General features: G+C 37.4%; 1 protein-coding gene across 1 annotated transcript; it reads right to left on the bottom strand.

The window, feature by feature from the left end:
• On the bottom strand, positions 1-3,832 carry setmar (SET domain and mariner transposase fusion gene). The gene is made up of 2 exons (XM_028448192.1): positions 3,707-3,832; positions 1-1,245 (listed from the first exon to the last, which is right to left on the bottom strand). Exons 1-2 carry the CDS (start codon positions 3,791-3,793, stop codon positions 463-465), a joined length of 870 nt encoding a protein of 289 aa, XP_028303993.1. The 5' UTR covers positions 3,794-3,832; the 3' UTR covers positions 1-462.
• Between the last annotated feature and the right edge of the window lie 17,557 nt (positions 3,833-21,389).

Genomic DNA, 21,389 nt, shown 5'->3' with positions numbered 1-21,389 from the left:
GCTGGCGCTTGTTATTTTGTCTACTCTGTATTTAACACAGTATGACAAATATGATCAAAAAGCTAATTTTAGAGGAAAAAAGTCTCTAGGGTTGACAGAAATCTGTGATTATAAAAATGGAGTAAAAATGTTGGGAATTACTGCCTTCAAGTGTCAAGGACACAGACTTTTTAATTGAGATGTTTGTTGTTGAAAACCAAACAAGTATACTTTATAAAAGACCTTTATTATGTCTTCCAAACTTTTTTCAACTCTATAAAACTAGAAAAAATAACTATGAACAAAAAAATATGTATATATTAAATACATTTTGATGTTAAATTGGAATAAAAAACAACCCTTAATTATGTATAAAGTTCTTAAACAAGGATTAAATTGAATTAAAGTGTATTTTGCCATCAAACTTGTCTATTGTGCTAAAATGAGTGGGGCCTGCTGCTTGATAAATAACACTAATCAGTGTTAGCTGAGAATGGAGAAATCCAGTGGGAGTAACTTCATGCAGTTTGTTGCACCACAGTGACACACTTTCCTCTGGTATCCATCTGTCCATTTGTCCTTAAACACATCATCTTTTTGCATTGGACTCTGATCGCTGCATCCTCCTGAATAGTCGAACGTTAGCTCCTCATTAGCGCCAATGTCTTGTGCGGCAAACAGCGCCAGTTGAGGAACCAGAGAGTGGGTTCTCACGGGTATCATGAACAGGTTGGGGGAGCAGGAGTGGTTGAGAAAGCGTCCCACGTTCCCCACTTTGGCCGGGTCCACAAACGTCTCTGTGATGGAGCCCGTGCCTGCGTGCTCTCTCACAGCGATTATATAGTTATTGTCTTTAGATGTCTGAGCCAGCTGTCTACGTCTAGCCTCCAAATAACCAATCACCTCCCCAGCGTACTCGCACACAAACGTCCCCTGTGGGATTCCCTCAAGGGTCCGCACCCCCCAGCCTCGGTCCTGAGTGCTGAAGACCTCCAGTCTTAGCCGAAGGCCTCTTTGAACAACGCGGTTTGAACATGAGTCGCTGCAGGAGCAAAGGGCGTTACATTCAAACACAGGGGAGCAGTGGGCGGAGTTTGCTCTGTGCACAGTCAGCAGTTTCCCAACAGCGTCGTACGACTGACCGTGAGTCTGCAGGCAGGAGCAGCTTTCAGGGCTGCAGGAGTGGGACGTACAGGAGCATCCAGGGAGGGTGACTTCACTAGGGTCAACTACGCATCCTGGTCCCTGGACGTTATCCGGGAAATACTGAAAAGAAACAAGAAAATACAACTTATACACACATGTGACCAGACTGGCTTCATTGATTACACAACACACGTGTGTATGTGTGTGTGTGTAAAAGAAAAAATGTATAAAATTAATGCTAATTAATTTGATGAGAACCCAGGAAGAATAGCGAGATTTCAGAAGCTAATGGGGATCTTAATAAAATGAAATAAAATATGCACAACTGTAACATAGGGCTGCACAATTAGAGACAAAATAATAATCATGAGCATTTTTATCAATTATTTATCAAGTCAGGGGAAAAAAAAAAAAAAATCAGCGTTTTTATTACACTACTTTTAAACAAAATGTGTGTACAGTTTACGGTGCAAAATGAAGCTTTAAATAAGAATCGTACAAAAAAAATGTTTAAAAAAATTAATCCAAGAATTTAAAATGTAACAAAGGCTAACAAAATAAATACATTATTACAGAGTGCAGAGCCCACATTTTAAATGTAAATATTGAAGACAATCAGATTTATTTAATCGCGGCAACCAAAATCGTGATCACGATTAAAATTTAATTAATTGTGCAGCCCTACTCTAACATATAATAGTTGACTCTTCCACACCCCTTCCATTGTCCTACCCTGATTCCCTCTCCCCTGTTGAGTTTTGACAGCACATGTGCAGACAAGGTAAAAAAAGTTAAATTTTTTTTTTTTTTAATGCATCCTATACTACAAATCAGATGTAGTAAATGATATCTGCATAAGAGCCATGATATATAAATCACCCACTTATGTGTTTCTGCACTGGCGCTTCTCTGAGAGTGTGGCGCGCCCCCTGGTGGGAAATAGAGGAATGTCAGGTGGGGCGCAACAAAATAATTGCCTGAAGCCTAAAACTGTAGCAGAAATTGAAAGAGTATTAAATTATTAGACTGCATTAGATATGCGACTGGGAACAAAATGTAACATAAAACTAAAGTGCAAAAATGATTGAAAATGATTGAAAAAATGAATTTCCTTTTCTGTTTTCTTAAGGTTTTTGCCACAGATTGCAAACAATGTTCCTGTATTTTATTTTTTTGACTCATTAACTACTGTAACACTTTGAAATTAGCTTTTCGTGCAGGTGATTAGTCTAATTTAGTTTTAATTCATTCATGAACTACGTTAGTTGTATTATGAAACATGAACATTACTTGTTCCCAGTTAGTTTATTTCATACGTGCACCAAATTACCTTTTTGGTTTTCTGAAGCTTTTTGTCACAGATTTGCAAACAATGTTTCTTTATTTCATGTATTTTTGACTACTGCCCTTTTACATGTGTTATTTGTCAGGATTCTTTGGGGGGCAATGGGCGCAGCATCTTCGTTCAAAGTGGGGTACACCCACAAAAGTTTGAGAACCACTGCACGACACTGACTTCCCACCATGGCCATAACCCTGAAGTAGATCCTCCACCATGAGACTGTTACACTGTACAGGTCCTCTGAGTATCTTACAGACCAAAACAGATTGAATATGATTCAGACTGATTAGATTTAAACGTTGTGTGATACTTTGATGTTCTCTCTCTATCCTTTCCTTTAAACCTAATCAGTCCTGAATATGGCTACCACCTCTGAGTCTACTTCTGATTGAGGTTTCTTACTGTTATAAGTATATATATACACACAACTTTATAGAGCTGGGTATCAATTCAGATTGATTCACAAAGGCCTGATTCGATTTGCGATTCAATTCCAATTCTGAGAAACATATTGCTGTAAATAGCAGGAGTGGTAAATGAAAATAAATAAATAAATAATTGATTAATCATGATTTTATTATTCACAATTATGAAGCGATTCTTACATTTCCAAAAATCTGTTAATATATATTTTGAATTGTAATAAATACCAGATGATTCCTGCCAACTTGGATATTTGAATTACGCTATACATTATTGAAAACGCTGTGATGTGTTACTCAAAAGAGAAGTCAAATAATTCAGCAAATGACTGCCGTTTTTGATCAAAAATGTTTGTAATCGAATCGAGACTTTGAAAAAGTAACTGAATTGGTGCAATATTAAATATTTTCATGTTTACATTAAGAATTAAAACAACAACACTGCACACACGGTAGAAAATACGTGATAAAGGATCAATTTTAGGATTTTATGAATTGATATTGGGCTATTAAAAAAAAAAGAAGAAGAAGAAAAAAAAAAAAAAAAAATCGATTGAAATCGATCAACCGATTTAACCCCGCCTCTAACTTTATATTTTGTGATGAGTGCCATGAAATGACTTCTTGTATTTGGCGCTATATAAATAAATGCATATAGTTGTACTGAATTAAATTGTAGTATGTACATTACAGTAGTCTTAAAGCTTAAAGTGTACAACATCTGACCGAAATTATGAATATCTGAGCTAGTGATTACGACACTTTGCTACTTTAAAAGTGTTCACATGTAAGATGACATACTTAAAGAGAATCTCACCTGGAATTCAGGTCGTGTAGAACCCTGGAATAAAACCCAGATCTCCTCCTGTCCTCCACTCATGTCCTCACAGCCATAGCCGCTCATTGCTCATCTACAGCCATAGATACTGTATATACAGTAATATTATAGATATCTATGGCTACAGCCGCTTCACAACAGTATGACTTCCGCTGCCCTCACCGAGCACTGTCTCCACCTAGGGGCAGGAGGCTGTCATTGCACGTCCACTCACAGGTGAGAAGAAGCACAAATGTATGGGGAGAAATTTGTCTTTTTTTTTTTTTTTTTTTAGATTTTCTCATGTGGTTTTTTTTAGATTTTCACTTTTTTTTAATAGATTTTCACATATGTTTTTTTAGATTTTCTCATGTGGTTTTTTTTAGATTTTCACTTTTTTTTAATAGATTTTCACATGTGTTTTTTTATGATTTTCTCATGTTTTTTTTTAGATTTTCACATATGTTTTTTTTAGATTTTCACATGTTTTTTTGAGGTTCATGCATGTTTTTCAGATGTTCATGTGTTTTTTTCAGAAACGTCATCAACACACAAGTTACACATGTGAAGTATTTGGAAAAATACATGTGAAAATTGTGGATCTATTTGTGAATATTTTTGATACAAATCTCTCCCCATCTTAAGTCGTTCTATGGTCCTGGTCCTAAATTCCTTGTCTGGTCTAGTCTCTGGTCCTGGTCTGAAGTCTTTTTTTCGTCCTGGTCTAAAGTCTTTCTCTGGTCCTGTAGAGAGGTCAAGTGATGACTTTTCTCTGTTTCTTGTAAATTTCTCGCTCCTTTCTCTTCTCTGCTCAAAGTTGCTCTCAGCTCTCCTCTCAATCCTCTCGCTGTTCACTAAGAATGTTGGAGGTTAACAGGTGACTTTAAATGTCGCATCCTTCTTGTTGTCATGGCTCTGACGCAATTTTACGCACACACTTACAAAACTTATCAAGATATACGGTCTATTTTTTTTCTTTATGAGCATTAATGTGGGCTCTCTAAACATTTTAAATGATATAAAAATCAAATATTTACGTTGGGTGACCATACGACCGTTTATACCCACATGGGCCGCACGTGACCACTTTTCATGTAATGTCCCTTGAGTGAAAACATGATACAGTATTAGCAGGTCTGCCTGCATGATTTTGGGCTTTGTTCCAAGTGGTTAGGTTCACGCTTGTTAAAAAGGCGACGAAATCCCTCCCAGTAGATTGATAAGCTAGCGGCGACTCCATGGTCTGTAAATATGACCGTTAGAGACGAGCCCATATCCGCTCTAGTGGTTAGGTTAAAGCTATTATACGGTATATCCTTAAGCAAAGAAGTAGGTTTTGAGTTTAGCCTTAAAGGTGGAGAGTGTAGCAGCCTCCTGTATTAAGACTGGGCGCTGGTTCCAATGGCAAGGAGCTTGGTAGCTGAACGCTCTGCCTCCTGTTCTACTTCTAGACACATTTGGAACTCAAGTAGACCAGCAAACTGAGAACGGAATGTTCAGCCTGGACGATAGGGCACTAACAGGTCTTTAAGATACACAGGAGCTGGATCATGTAAAGCTTTGTAGGCTAACAGGAAGATTTTAAACTCTATTCTAGATTTTACAGCAAGCCAATGAAGGGAAGCCAATACTGGAGAAATATGCTCTCTCCAAATAGTACCTGTTAGTATTCTAGCTGCAGCATTCTGAATTAAGTGGAGACTTTCTAGTGAGGTACGAGGACATCCTGACAGTAGAGAGTTACAATAATCTAGTCTCGATGTAACAAATGTATGGATTAATTTTTCAACATCACTCTGGGCCAAGATATTCCTGATTTTAGAGATATTACGGAAGTGGAAGAAGGCTGTCCTTGAGATCTGTTTAATATGAGAATTAAAGGATAAGTCAGTATCAAAAATAACATCTACATTTTTTTACTGTGGTGCTGGGTGACAGAGCAATGCTATCCAGAGAAACTATTTGCTCTGATAATTTATCTCTGAGGTGTTTGAGACCAAATAAAATCACTTTGGTTTTATTCTGGTTAAGAAGGACAAAGTTACAACTCATCCAGGATGTGATGTCTTTAAGACAAGCCTGGAGTTTTCATTGACAAATAGAGCTGTGTGTCATCCCCATAGCAATGGAAATTTATATTATGTTCTCTGATAATGATACTTAGTGGAAGCATATATAATGTAAAGAGTATTGGTCCTAAAACTGAACCTTGTGGAACTCCATGATTAACTCTGGCATGCACTGAGGTTTTAAACCAACCCAGCGCTGTTTCTTTAATCCCAAAAACACTTTCCAGTCTCTGCAGCAGTAGATGATGATCCACTGTATCAAAGGCTGCACTGAGATATAAAAGCACCAGAACTGAGACCAACCCTCTGTCTGAGGCTAAGAGGAGATCATTGGTAACTTTTACTAAGGCAGTCTCTGTGCTGTGATGGGCTCTAAAGTCAGACTGAAAGTTCTCGTATAAATTGTTCCTATATAGATGATCACATAGTTGACCTGCAATTACTTTAACTAATTACACTAACATGAGTGATTCCTGCAGTGTTTTGACGTCATGATAAATGTGTGAACGTTTTTCCAAAGTATCAAAACAATACCAATATTGAGCACAACAGTACCTGTAGTTATAGAATATGAACTGCAGGTGGCAGCATTACACTAGGGAAAAGTAGAAATATCTCAAGAGAAACTCAACCTGAACTGAGGCACTTAAATCTGGATGAAATTAAATCATCAAATGATTGAACAAATAAATAAAATGTTTCAAAATCAAGGAATAAGAGAGTACTTCTGATCTTTGTCACATTTTATTGTCTTTGAACGCCTTATTGTTATGTTTGCTGTTGGAGGCAGAATGGGAGGAAGTCACATTTTCTCACAGGATTCTGCTCTGAGATGAGATCCCTCCTTCATCTTTGTTACTCAGCAAAATTAATGCTGTCACCTATTAAATCCTCCAGTGGTTCAGTGGTTCTCAATCTTTTCAGCCCGTGACCCCCAAAATAAGGGTTGCAAAGATCAGGGTCCCCCACTGTACCTGAAGTTGGTTGAACACAGACATGAACATTGAAGAACAGTCATGTGGAGAGGGGAATAAAGGGGAGAGCTTTTAGGGGCCCATCCATAAAATCAGCAAAAAATGATGGTCCATTGTTCTATGAATCTGTGATAACCACATTTATTTATTCATCTGAATAACATCCACTGTTATTATTTCGGCCATAGTATATAGTCATCTTAAAAAGGGAAATCCTTTTTTTAATCAGAAGTAAAATGGGTTCAAAGTGACCAAAAATGGTGGAAAAGTTTGTGAAATGGGATATTAAAAATGGGAGAAATTGGTGTGATGGCAAAGTTGATTAATTATATTTACTCATATATTTTCTCATATATTTGATCTTATTCAAACATATTGTCTTAAGTTGTATACTTTCCATGTCTTTTGTCTTCCTCTTTCTGGAATGTTGGTTAACTCACCCTCCCAATACACATTGGCCAGACACGACGACACTGTCTGTTGATTATCCTGTCTGTACCTTTTTTATTTAGTTTAGAATAAAATCATTTTTTTTATTACTTCATCATCCCTCCAGAATGGTCTTCATCATTTATCACCGCAGAGTGTGTTTTCAAGTCAAAGACGAGGTAACCGTAAATTTCACCGTAACATTGGTTAAAAGTTGCAAATGTTATCTAGGAAGTTCATTATTATTTGCGCCATAGTATTTTATCATATTTAAGATTCAAATCCTTGTTTTAATCAGAAATAAAATGGGTTAAAACGAAGGGACAATAAATGGTGGTAAAAAGGGTTTAAACTGTCAACATTAGAGCAATTACTTTAAACTGACAAATAATGGGCATGAAAAATTGTGAATGTAGTTAAATTGGCAGAAAATAGAAAAAAATATGGTGAAAAGAGGTTAAAGTGGGAATAAGTGGTGGAAAGGGTCTTGAAAGTGGGAAAAATGTGCAGAAAAGGCATTGGAATTTGTTGAAATGACAGAAATGGGAGTAATATAGCAAAGATGCAATAAAAGGAGCAAAAGAAAAAGCGATGAAAATATGCCAAGTTTGGTGAAGTTGCTGAAAAAGGGCAAAAAATAAGCAAAAACGGGCTCAAATTGTTCAAACAATATTCTTAGTTTCTTGAAGGCATCTGGTGACCCCCCTCCCAGTGTCTCGCAACCCCAAGGTTGAAAACCCCTGCACCATGCTGACTTCTAAAAGCACACCCCATTAAATGCTGAAGGATTGTGAGTGAGTGCAAAAGTAGTTAAAAAGAGAGAGACAGTAAGTTTCTTGTGCTTTTGTTTGTCAAAAGATTTTCTTTATTTGATCAAATATTTAGGTTTCAAAGTGGGGGTTACTCAATTAAGTTAAAGTAATTCGATACAACATGTTTTATTTTTACATTTTTTAAATAATTTTAGTTATTTCCCCCTTTTTTGTACTTTTTTTGACAATATGTTTTATGACACTTGGTGTAGGTAAAAATAAGGAAGCGCGAATTACACATCAGAGTCTTTGAAGTTGGGTGAGTGATCGGGAAAACAAATGAGCTTCTAAAAGAATTACAGATGATGTGAGTAGAGGCAGAACCGGGTCAGCAGTGATTAGAGAAGAACAACACAATCCAGATACAAATCTGAACTGATTGTTGACAGAATGTCACCACATGTTACCTTTGTTTTTCTTTTAACATGTTTATGGCACTTAGTACCGAAGTAACTCTAAACAATCGATGCATCGCCTGGGGCAAACACTGTTCTCCCACTTGCACAGACTGAATCCCTGCATTTAGAAGTGAAAGTAATGGATTACTACTCACGTTACTGTAATTGATTTGCTTTTACAGGTACTTTTGAGTACATTTCTAAATCAGTAATTTGTTCTTAAGTACATTTTAAAATAAGTACAGTTATTTGTTACATTCCTACATCCAACAGTTACTGAATAAATTAATATTTTTTGTATTAAAATGATCAGCGGACATTGTGAAAGTACAAAAAATGAAATGACCAGACAAAAATTAAATGCACATCATAGACGACCAAAAGAAACGTATCACACCGCGTAAAAAAGCATTGCATTTTGTCAGAGCTTCGCCAGAAGATTCTACGATCACTATACCCCTGATGAGAAAGCATCTATTTTATTGAAATACATTAATTTCGAAATGTGCAATATTTGCTTTTCCTTTTTAAGTTTATACATGAAATGTTTACGGTATGCAAGTGAACCGTGGCAAGATTTATTACCAAAAATAAACATAGGGGGTGAAAGTAACTAGTAACTTTTACTTTGGGTACTACTTAATTTCTCAAAATTATACTTGTACTTGAGTATAATTTCAATCAAGTAACAGTCCTTCTACTTGAGTATAATATATCAGTACTCTTTACATCTCTGCCTACATTACCCCCTTCCCTTACCGTGGCCTGTTGGGTTAGTGTAGAATGAAAGCACAATTAATACATACACACAAGATACAGTAAATCTAAAAAAAGATAAGATAAGCTTTGATCTTACTTAAGACCAAAATTATAATTTATTCAACTCAACTCCTTCTGATTCAGACTATCTGCAAGTAAATGGGTTGACAGTTGTTAAGCCTTTGATGTGGAGATCAAAGTTCCCATTGAGCTGCTGTCAACACAAGTGGCTATAAAATATAAATCCACATTACTAAAATTCAGCATTATTATTCTTCATACAAACATTGAAGACTGTAGATCACCTACAGCACCTGTGTCAACTCAAGACCCGGGAGCCAATTCTGACCTTTTACACTAGCATTTGATTAGGAAACACAACAAAATGGCAGAGAAATCAATAATTATTAATTCAATAAAACTTCAAAATATTGGAAGGGCTCACAGTTTTCCAGTTTTTTAAAGTCTTCTTTAAAAGAACTCAAGTTTTTCAAAATCGTGGAATTTTTCAAAAATTATTCCACCAAATGTCCCCAAGTTAAATAATAAATGGTCACAAAATCAAATTAATTTAAGTGATGATCCTGCTGGGACTGATATCTGTCACTTATAGATTGGACATTGTTGGTGCCTTAAATACTTTATATATCAGTTGTATGTGGAAATACAAACCAAGGCTTGTTTTACCACTTATTATTTGCGGCCCCGTTGAAATCAACTTATCCTGTATTATGAAACTTTATAATCAATTTGCTACAGTGATATACATCCCTTTAGCCTCATTCAGAGGGTCAGCATTGAAAAAGTTCTGTTTCCTCCCTCCCTTGTTATTCCACATTTTGTAAAAAGTCAGCTCAACAGTTAGGCAAATCAAGCAGAAAAATGCAGATCGAGGTTGGGAAGCAACAGTTTAAAGGCACAAACATACTGAGGAGGAACGGACCGCTTTGCATCCTCGACATCCTGTGACTGTGGAGGGTCTGCCTCACATACTGGCTTCAGAAGCAGAGCGATAACAGACGGGATAAACTGTGTGTAAACCTTAGAGAAGCTTATTTATTGAATTCATTTTACAGTCTGGATTTGAAGTGATGGTTGTCACAGCCCTGAGCGTCAAGCAGCTGAGATCACTGACGGGAACCTGCTGACGGCAGCAGACACTGTTCAGGACGGTAACTACAGAGTGAAAAGTCTCTAAAACATCATGAATATCTTCAATAACACAAGATAAAGTCCATACATTTGTCACTAGTCTTTATTGAGAAAAAAGTTGCTACGAGCGTTCACAGAAAATACCGGTAAGGGAGGCTAAGTTTCGGTTTCGAAACAGAGTGGATAGGAAATTCTACATACTGCAGCTTTAAGTTGACACAGTCCTGTTCGTTCTTCCAGATGAAGCAGGTTGTTGGTGTTCTCCTTAAAGTCAGGGATCCTTTGACATTAATGAGAAAACACACATTCACCAACACGAGGGAGCCAAACTCTAGGGATGGACAGCTATTGGTTTGAAGAGTGAATGAATCAAAGGCGTGATGGGAGGATGTCCTCCAGGGATATCATCACAACAGCCCACTTTCTCTCTGATGCTGCACTGATTGACTTGACCTCAAATTGGCTGCAATGCGTCCGTGGCTTGTGCAGAAAGCTGCACTGCAGCCTCCACTTATACTTGTGCTGGTTTTGACAGTGGAACAAAGATTTCAAAGGTTTTCCTCCCCTTCCTTTATCTGCCTGAATAGACTCAGTGATAATGAGTCGACTGCTGAGGTTTTCAAACAAAAACGATCCAGCAATTTCCACAAGGTTGATGAAATAAACATAGTATACACTGACAGATTAAATACAAAGATGGATGTGGATTAAAAGATTAAAACTTGATTCACAGTTGGATGACTTCAGCCTTGCCTTCAAGCCACAGCAGCAGCCACCCCAAGAGAATTCTGGGTGTTTTCTTCTTCTGCTGCTGCTGCCAGGCAACTGCAATGACAGTGTGAATCTTGAAGATGACAAGACTTTGCAAACCTATTAGCATGGAGACAGGGACGCTTTCTAAATCTCCTGAGGCATGCAATATATTTAGTTCATCAGCCTGGGTTTGAGGATTGAGTGAAAACAGTGAGAATACATGGTGAAACATGACCTGGATCATGTGTTTTGATTGACGAAAAATGCAAGAAAAAAAACGAGTTTTCAGCTTTTACAAAGCTTAGTTTGACAAAGTTAAACAAAATAGAACTATATACAGTCTAGTGTAGAGCCCAAGTTATGAATTCTTGAGAGTTGTGACCTTACAAAAGTATTTTTAAAAAATCACAAGGACATTTTTTACTGTTTACATTGAACAGTGTTTGTACTGGTTTAAACTACTCAATAGTTTATTATATTATCTACAGGCCACAGTGTTAATCATTTTACAGCCAAAATGCATCAGACAAACTGCTTTTTGAAACAAATACTTTTATTCTAGTCTTACATTAAGCTAATTTGAGATAAATCATGTGATTATTATTTTTTAACAAAAATAAGCAAGCAAGCAAGTAAACAAACAAACACTTCTTCTACTGTAAAGTGTGAAATTAAATAAAATACTGACCTTTAAAATGAAACAAAAGCAAACAAGTTTCAAAGCATCTATTGATTCTAAATGGACATGATCCCATTCATGAGCCCAGAGGTTTTTGGGGCCTATCTTAGTGGACTAATGCCTTCTTTGTGCAGTGTACCCCCGTTGCCTTTTTGACAAATCCAGTTCACCTAAACACCTCCTCATATTTATTGCATACTGTGTGTACTCACACATATGAGTCCAAGGGTCACATATGGCTTGATCAGAAAATTCTAACAATCTTCTAAGCGACTGATTAGAATAATGAACTTTCCATTTATCATCTATATTTCCAATCCATTAAGTTTCAAAAGATTGCAGTATATATAGGCTGTATGGTCAAAAGCTATAAGGGAATCATCCATTAAGGGGGCGCCACACATGAAAGTGGATTCCTATCATGTTTTATTTTTATATTAAAAGTATTGGTACTATTTGTTGACATGAAAAAACAAGGACACAATAACACAACTACACTACATTGCAAAGCAAATAATAGTATTAAAGGGACAAGTCATGTTTGCAACATTCATTGTGTTTTAAGTGTTTACAATTCATTAAATTCCACTTAATATATATAAATACACACAAAAATCTCTTTTACGCTGCAAATTTAAACCATCAAGACTCCAGTTACAAAATCACATTTTTAATAGTCGGCCTCCACTTCCTACCAAAATAATGACGTGCATATTCCTTGAATTACAACTGATAAAGAGCAACACTTTTTGGTTGGAAGTGATGAAGCTCCTTTGACTATTTTAATTTATTACTGAGGACAACACAACAATGTGTGTTGGAGATACTTTTGAAGTTACTGACATTTATGATTTACACAGGAGCAACCGAAACCTGCAGTCAGCCCACATTATTTACACCTGGGTCTGGCTGCAGATCGCTCTGTGCGACAGTAGCGAGGAGGAGAAAGACTGGACGTCCTGGATTTGGCAGTGATTCTGAGGAGGAAAATTCTGCCATAGATTTGTGGGACACCAGATCCAGTGCAATGTTGTTGTGTCACTACCAGGTCTGTGAATGAGGCAAGATGGCGTTAACTGTGTACTTGTGGCTGCTTGGCAAGGACTTATACATGTTATGTTTTTATAAAGCTTGCAATTAAAGTTCAGTGCAGCTACTAAATGCACAAAGATATAGATGATAAATCATACTGCATACATATCTCATGGTTCATTTTGCCCACAGACTGTTTGATTTTTCAGGTTCATTCAGGTTTTTAATGTTAAAAAAAAAACATGTTGATTCTAGGTCTACATGTACCTTTTAATTTTCTTTTTGAAAATATTGATCGGACAATAATTTCACTTTACCCTTTACAATCTAGGTACACCCAAGACTAGGGATGTCCCGATACTACTTTTTCACTTCTGATCCAATACCAATATTGCAGCCTTGAGTATTGGCCGATAACAATATGGATCCGATACAATACCAGCCCGAATCATACATACTTTTATTACTTATTTTGTAGTGTGGAATGTTAAAAAAAGGCTTGATCAAGTGATGTTACTCAAACAGAGAACAATAGTCAGCAACAGTAGATATGAGAAAAGCTGACCCATTTATTATTAATCAATTGGTTCCATACATTTTAACCATCAACATAATATCTACAGATTTCTACATTTGAATAAATATAATATAATATATATTGGAGATTTTAAATGTTGTCCAATAGAATCTGATATTCCTTTTTTGGCTGATATTGGACCAATATCCGATATTAATATAGGATTGGGACACCCTACCCAAGACAGGGCTCCATTCTCCCCCCCCACACCCCCCAACTCGTTTTATTTGAAATGGACAGAGCACATTGATGAACAAATGTAAAAAATGACATACTGTAAATGCGCCAGAGATTGCAAAAATACTAATTTGCATCAGTTGTCTGTTGGCAGGTCACAAAACAAACATTATTCACAAGACTTAAAGTACATAAATACAATACAATCAGTCAATCAACAATGCAAAGTGCATGAAATTAACAATTACAGTTAAAGTGCTTAAGTTAAAGTGTGTATTGCCAGTGTATGAGTTATTTAGAAAGAGCACAGTCAATTCACCATTCACATACAATTCTATTTGTATAAAATATATAAAATTCTATTTGCAGGCGGACATACTAATCATGCACATTCAACCCAACTGTCAATCTGGAAACTTTATTGATATGAAAAATAAGTTTTGTATGAGAAAAATTTGAAAAAAAATCTCATACAATCTTTGAAAAAAATGCAAATTTTGCTCTAAAAGTTGAGCTCTGTATTGGAACTATTTACCCAAAGGCTTCAATCTTAGTTTTATTATAGAAACGATGAAGAGTTAATATTGTGAACAACAGCAAAAACAAAAAAAAAAAAAACTGGTTATATGACAACCAAGTGGTAAGAATGTTTGTATCCAAGTCACAAATAACCCATAAGCTTTGCTCTAGTAACATAATAATTCACAAACATTCTCCTCGACGTAGAAAACCCAGTATTTCAGTGTTTCTCTGAGTTGTGAACAATGGCTGTGCTTAACCCTCAGTGATCAATAAGTAGCTTTCATGGACAAGTCAGCCAGGCATTATCTCCACAAAGCTGTTTGCTCTCTTGGGAGGTACCATTCTTTCATTTGGATCGATGAACCTTTGTCCTTATTTACTTAGCGGGCAGCTGGTCAGAGTGTGTTTTAATGACTTGAGGACACTTAATTCAGCAGGATCTCTGTGAGAAGACAAATGAGTCCGTTCGCTGTTGGACTTGTTACATGACACGTTTAAACTCATGTTTTCTCAGATAATGACCAAGCAACAAATATTAAACATTTTTAGAGTTATTTCCAATGGCCATGTGAGAACATGTTCATTGGCTGAACCATTTTTGAGACTTTTATAAAGGGTGAATTTGTTAACGTTGATCAGTGGCTCATTCTCAGTTTTTTGGGTTTTGTCTCATTAAACGTAGCAATGAGTTACATTCTATGTTTGTGTCTTAATTTGACTTTTAAGACTTTGATATATACTTAGGTTCCTAATGGGAGCAGTGCAGCCCATGCAGTGCACTTAGAGGCCAAGTTATGTAGTTATTAAGGCTGGGACTTTAACACGTTTCCTGCGATTATTTAACGACAGAAAAATAATACAGAAAAAAAATGTGACGCAAACAGCGCTGATCCTCTCTCATTTCACAAGTTCAACAACACAAGAAACAGGAGAACCTGAGGAGAAGTCGTTGCTGTGTTTTGTGGGCGTTAATTTTAGCTTAAATAATAACACCGGATGTAAAACAAAAGCCCAGTTGTGTGCAAATTGTGCAAAAAACAGTTTGCCGATTACCAGGGCTTTTCTAGCCTCCGCTACCACCTCAATGCTAAACATGTAGCAGCTAGCACGAACACTCGGACAGTGCCAGCTGCATGCCAACTGTTTTGCAATGTTCATTATTTATTGAATTGGTGGGATTAATTTTTTTTCTCAATGTCAACTTTATTTTATTTTAACTATTGTCATTTATTTCACTTTTATAAATAACAAACACCAAAACAAGCACAAGGTCAAATTTATTTCTACAGCATGTTTAAACAGCCAAGGATTACCAAAGTGCTTTACAGTAAAAATAAGCAAAACAATAAAACAGATAAGAGGTAAAACAGTGGCAAATATGTACACAACACACAATAAACAGCACTGAATAAAACCATAACAGGCAGAGAATGAAAGTGACTACGTACTGTCAAAGGCCAAGGTGAACAAGTGCGCTTTAAGACGAGTTTTAAAAACAGAGAGGTTGTTCACAGTCTGCACACAGAGGTAGACAGGTAGTTCCACAGTTTTGGAGCAGCAGCAGCAAAAGCTCAATCTCCCTGGAATTTAAAAAGGTTCAAGGAACATCGAAAACCTTCTGGTCAGCTGACCTGAGGGCTCTGTGGGGCTCAGCAGTGTAATGAGGTCAGACAGGTAACAGGGGGCCAAACCATTCTAAGACTGAAAGGTCCAGTATCATGCTATTTTTTACCCATCTCAATTTGTTCTAAGAACCCCAACAACATAGAATTTGAGGTTTATTTTCCCAAACTCACCTGTTTACCAGAGTTTTAGCACTATTAAAAGTCTGTTTCTGAGCAGTTCTAAAAACAGGCTGTTTTATGCATATTAATGAGTAAGCGTGTCTGTAGACGCTGACTCCACACAACAGCTGATCACTAACGATTTCCTTTTGCTTTCCACACACTCTTGTTATGGTTTTCAGCCAAAAAACTGCACATTACAGTAAAACACATGGCTATTTAAGCAGCTATTGTGATTGTAAGTCAGACAAACACAGTTTCAGGATGTTTGTGCGGCAGCAGCAGCGGAGTCAATAAGTTGAGTCAGCTGCTTCAAATACTCTCCGGAGCTGCTACGTTGCTTTCTTGTAATCCTCTCCACTACTTATTGCAGTAATAGTCCATTCAAGGTGTAAGTCCACTGTCTTGTCCAACCGCTTAGTTAGGAGTCAGGCCGCTGCGTTCTGGATAAGCTGTAGGTGATTGAGCTCTGACTGAGCAATGCCAATGTACAAGGAGTTACAGTAGATGTAATAAAAGCATGAATGACTTTTTCAAGGTCTCTCTGGCTTAGGTAAGGTTTCACAAAGCAGTGGAAAGGCACACTATACTTCCTGAAAATAAATCCCAGGAGCAGCATATACAGGTAGAATAGTAGAGGGCCCAAAACTGATCCCTCGGGTCAAGTCAAGGGTGTACGGACATGGACAAGTTTTTTAATTGAGTCTCCCCACTATTAATTATTCAAGATGGGGACAGAAGATGAGCTCTGCTGGAGGAGAGACGTGGTACATAGTGATGAGGTCAACACAGCTTTTACTGTTTTTTTGAATTTTGGTGAAGAGATTGGTTTAATCTATGCAGCATCACTGTCGATAGTGTGGAGTTTTATCATGCTTCCACTTTCAACGCCTCAACCACACAATGTGTGACCCAAAAATACAATGGATGCTCTCAAGCACAGTTTCTTTATTTGTATCAGACAGCTTACAGACATTTACTGGGAGAGGTTTATTTTGTTATTAAAGAAGCATGTTACTGCTGCTTTAACCCTCCTATTTTCCTCAAATATTACTAACGTTTTACCCTAGATAATAGGAGGGTTAAAGGTTTTTGTGCCATCTTTTGTTACTCATGCATAGGGATTGTTGGGGATTGGGTGGTGGAAGAACAATCTGAGTCTGTCATGATTGCAGTGAACGCACTCTGTTACTAAACCAAGTGTTGAGCCTTATGGAGGAGGACACAGTGGATGCTGTGGTGGCAGAAGGATTCCAGCTGTGTGTCTGTCATCATTATTCACTGCCAAGGTGAAGCACTGCATCCTGCTGGGCTTCATCACAAGCTTGGCATATATGACAGGTCCAACGCCTAGTAGTGCTTGTGTAACTTTTACACATTATTGGAGAGGAAATCTGTGGTGAATTACTGTATGGGGATCAGTGGAGTACGCATCACAATTGTTGCTGGATAAAAACAGCTTTCCTTGCTTTCCAGACCAGCCCACTACATTATCAGCGGACACCATGTAGAAGCAGTTATTAAGTCTGTGATGCTCAACATGTGGCTCTTTAGTTCTTAATTTTAATTATTTCCCCAGAAAATCTTAAATGGGCGAAACTTTTTAACCCAATTTTAACCTATTTTCTTTTCACCATTTTGCAACCTTATTTGTCAAATTTTTGCCCCTTTTCAAAAAGTTCTGACACTTTTTTCAGACTTAAGCTGCCTTTTGCCAATAGATATAAATTTCTTTCCTATTTTTTGTAATTTCTTTTTGACACTGTTACCAAATTTTTGTCCCTTCTTTAATTTTTTTTAGCCACTTTCCATCAAATTAAGCTAACTTCTGCCCATTTAAATAACACTTGTTTTCTTTTCCCCTACATTTTGCCTCCTTTTGTCGACGGCCCACTGGGACCAAGCCCGGTATGCCAGATGATACCTACCAGTACATTAACTAAAAAAAAAATCTTGTTTTGATATTATTCAAAATAACTATTTATAGAATTGTATACACTGGCTTTATTGAGAACTTGAATCCAGGTAAGATGAGCCAAAATGGCTCCTGAGAGTACAACATTTGAGTCGATCGACGAAGCGCAGAAATCTTATGTCGTTTGTGGATTAGCCTTGACAACACATGCAGGTAAAAGCAACATAAGTGGACCTACACACTACATGCACAAACTCAGCAATCAGCACAAGAGGACATTTTCCCATTATTATGATGATGGGGCAATCAATAAAGTGCTTTGACTTCAGTGTCTCATTGGGTGGGACACTTGTTATGTCTGCATGTGTATATGCAACATCTTTTTTATTCCTTTTATTTATTTTGTGTGATTTTTTTTCAGCCAATCAAACAATCAATGTGAAAGTGTGTAATTTTCTCTTTTTTTTTTTTTTTGAAGGTTATACATTTTCTCAGACTTCATCGAATGAAAGAACAACTGGTACGGAAGAATCCTTAGAAGATGGAAGTGAGCTCCAGGCCCCTGAGTCAGCACAGAGACTAATCACACATTCATGCTCACAATGCGCTGGAGGCAAGATGCAAAGCTTTTTAATTGGGCCCAGGGAGAAAACACCCGAACAACCAGTTCATCATGCATTTACCGGATCATTAATATTACTGAAAAACACTGTATGCCGACATTTTAATGTTATGAATTACACAGATAATTTTGTAGAGATTTCACCCACATTGAAACCAGCATGTTTTGCTGTTACCGGCAATTTTATTCCATCCTAGAAATTATGTTTTGTTTTTCATTATGTATTTATTTTACTAACATCAGAATGAACTCCAGGGTTAAAGCATTGTTCATAAATGAATAAATTTGACTCATGTCTCTATCAGTATTACTATAATTTCGTTATTAATGTAACATTAACATGTACTTTGCATTCTAATGGGAAATGAAAAAGAAAGACCAAGTGGTATCGTGAGAAAAGGGGTGATTGTCAGATTATGGTAAATAAAAATCTGATCTACTACACAATCGATTTTTATTTGTAATGCATATATAACATGGTTAGAAGGATGAACGTTCCCACTGAAATATACACCAAAGTTTCCCAAGATGCATTTCAAACCCGACAACGACAAAATGAGAAACACACTGAGGCTAAATATCTCCATTGATTCTCCACCTTTGAAAGTTCTGAAAATATTTTAAGTGAGAAAGTGAGCAAGTAGAATATCAAGATGTGGTCATTTGATCCATAAAACTTGTGGAAAACACATTTTGCCGACATTTCACAGATTTTCGGAGACCCGCCATTGTGCTATGACAAAACTTCCTGTTAGCTTCAAAATAAGAGCCTTGTTTACAAAAGAGTTAAACAACTAATGGAAGACAAGAAGCGATGCTTTTGTTTTGAAACTGAGATGTTTGCCTTTTAACTTGAAGCCGGTCCCAGGATGATTTTACCTTCCACTCACAATGCACCATGGGGCGGTTGAGTATGACGAGTGTGACCACCGTACTTACTTAAAAAATGTCCCAAAATAGTATACATCTGGGTATTTCTCACATACTCAATCTTTCTATATTATCTAATGTGACTACATACTTATTTTGACGTCAGACTGAGTATGAGTGTTATGTGGTGACGTATCGATCATTTCCTGTTTACGCTCTACCGCTGCTTGCAGCGCTCTGCTACTGTGTTCTGCTAACTCTAATCAAACTTGTTGTCATTGATATTTTAGCCTTGAAAACACTTGTTTTAATTTTTACCGTACAGTTAAACGTACGAAGGTTAAGTAAAAAGCAATCTCGCCTCTTATAGGCAGTACAATCTCCTTTAAACTTCCTTTTGTCCTTAGCTTAGCTTAGCTTAAATTTAGCACCTATGGCTTCTCTCTCCTCCCCTCCGCTCTCCTGCCCGGTGTGTCAGATGTTTAGTTACTCCTCGTCCTCCTTTAGGGACAATGGTAGTTGCATAAAGTGTAGCGTACTGTTAGATATGGAGGCGAGGATCAACAATCTGGAGAAGCGGTTCCGCACCCCTGATACCAAAACCGAAGCTAGCAAGCAGGACCTAGCCGGTGCGGACCGTGCTAGCTCTAGCTTAGCCTCCCCCCCCGGCCAGCAATGAGTGGGTTACTGTCCGTGGTAAGCATAGTCGAAGGTCAAAAAGCCGCTCGGGACACCACCATGTTCACGTCTCAAACAGGTTCTCCCCCCTCTGTGAGGACAACACACTCACCGGGGAACAAACTCTGATAATTGGCGACTCCATAGTGAGAAACGTGAAGCTAGCGAAGTCAGCGGGCATTGTGAGGTGCATCCCAGGGGCCAGAGCGGGCGACATAGAATCAAATCTAAAGTTGCTGGCAAAGAGTAATCGTAAGTTTGATAGGATAGTCCTCCATGTCGGCACTAATGACTCCCGACGTCGCCAGTCGGAAGCAACCAAAGTGAACATTGAATCAGTTTGTGCTTATGCTAAAACAATGTCGGACTCCGTAATTTTCTCTGGTCCTTTACCAAATCTGACCAGTGATGACATGTATAGCCGCATGTCATCATTTAACCGCTGGCTATCGAGGTGGTGTCCAGAAAACGAGGTGGGCTTCATTGATAATTGGAGATCGTTCTGGGGAAAACCGAACCTGATAGGAAGAGATGGAATCCATCCTACTTTGGAGGGAGCATCTCTACTATCAGAAAACATGGCACATTTATGACATCTCATGAATGAGACCATGTTACAGAGGGGGAGTCCTCCACGCCCCTCTGCGCTTGCCTTAGGACAGTTTCCCTCCCATTGCTATCAGGATAGCTGTGTTCATCGCCATGACAACTGTTGTGATGGTGATGAATATTATTTTATGGAGACGGTGTCTGTCCCCCGACCCATATTTCACAATGATTTTAACATAAAATCAAATAAAAGAGCTATCAATTATAAAAATCTGAAAAAAATTAAAATCTCAAATCTAGAAACACCAAAACATAAAAGCATTAGATGTGCTCTATTAAATATTAGATCACTGAGATCCAAATCTCTACTAGTAAATGACCTTATCTCAGAAAATAACTTTGATTTATTCTGTTTAACTGAAACATGGCTGTATCAAGATGAATATGTTAGTTTAAATGAAGCCACTCCTCCCAGTCATTTAAATACTCATATGCCACGAGACATAGGCCGTGGAGGTGGTGTAGCAGCTATTTATCATTCCTCTCTCCTAATCTATCCTAAACCAAAGGCCAATTACACTTCCTTTGAAAGCCTGGTTCTAAATTTATCTCATATCGAATCAAAAACCTGCCAGCCAGTCTTATTTGCGATAATTTACCGTCCTCCAGGCCCTTATTCTGAATTTCTATCAGAATTCTCTGAGTTTATATCAAACTTAGTCCTCAGTTCTGATAAAATACTGATAGTAGGAGATTTTAATATCCATGTGGACAAAGATAGTGATAGCCTGAGCTCAGCCTTTATGTCCCTAATAGACTCAGTTGGCTTTTTTCAAACTATTAATGAAGCTACTCATCGTTTAAATCATACTCTTGATCTTGTTCTAACATATGGCCTTGATATTAATGAACTAAAAGTCTACCCTGAAAAT

This window comes from Gouania willdenowi, chromosome 5, assembly GCF_900634775.1.
Source record: "Gouania willdenowi chromosome 5, fGouWil2.1, whole genome shotgun sequence".
In the NCBI taxonomy this organism is placed as follows: Eukaryota; Metazoa; Chordata; class Actinopteri; order Blenniiformes; family Gobiesocidae; genus Gouania; species Gouania willdenowi.
This window is presented reverse-complemented; position numbering and strand designations above follow the sequence as displayed.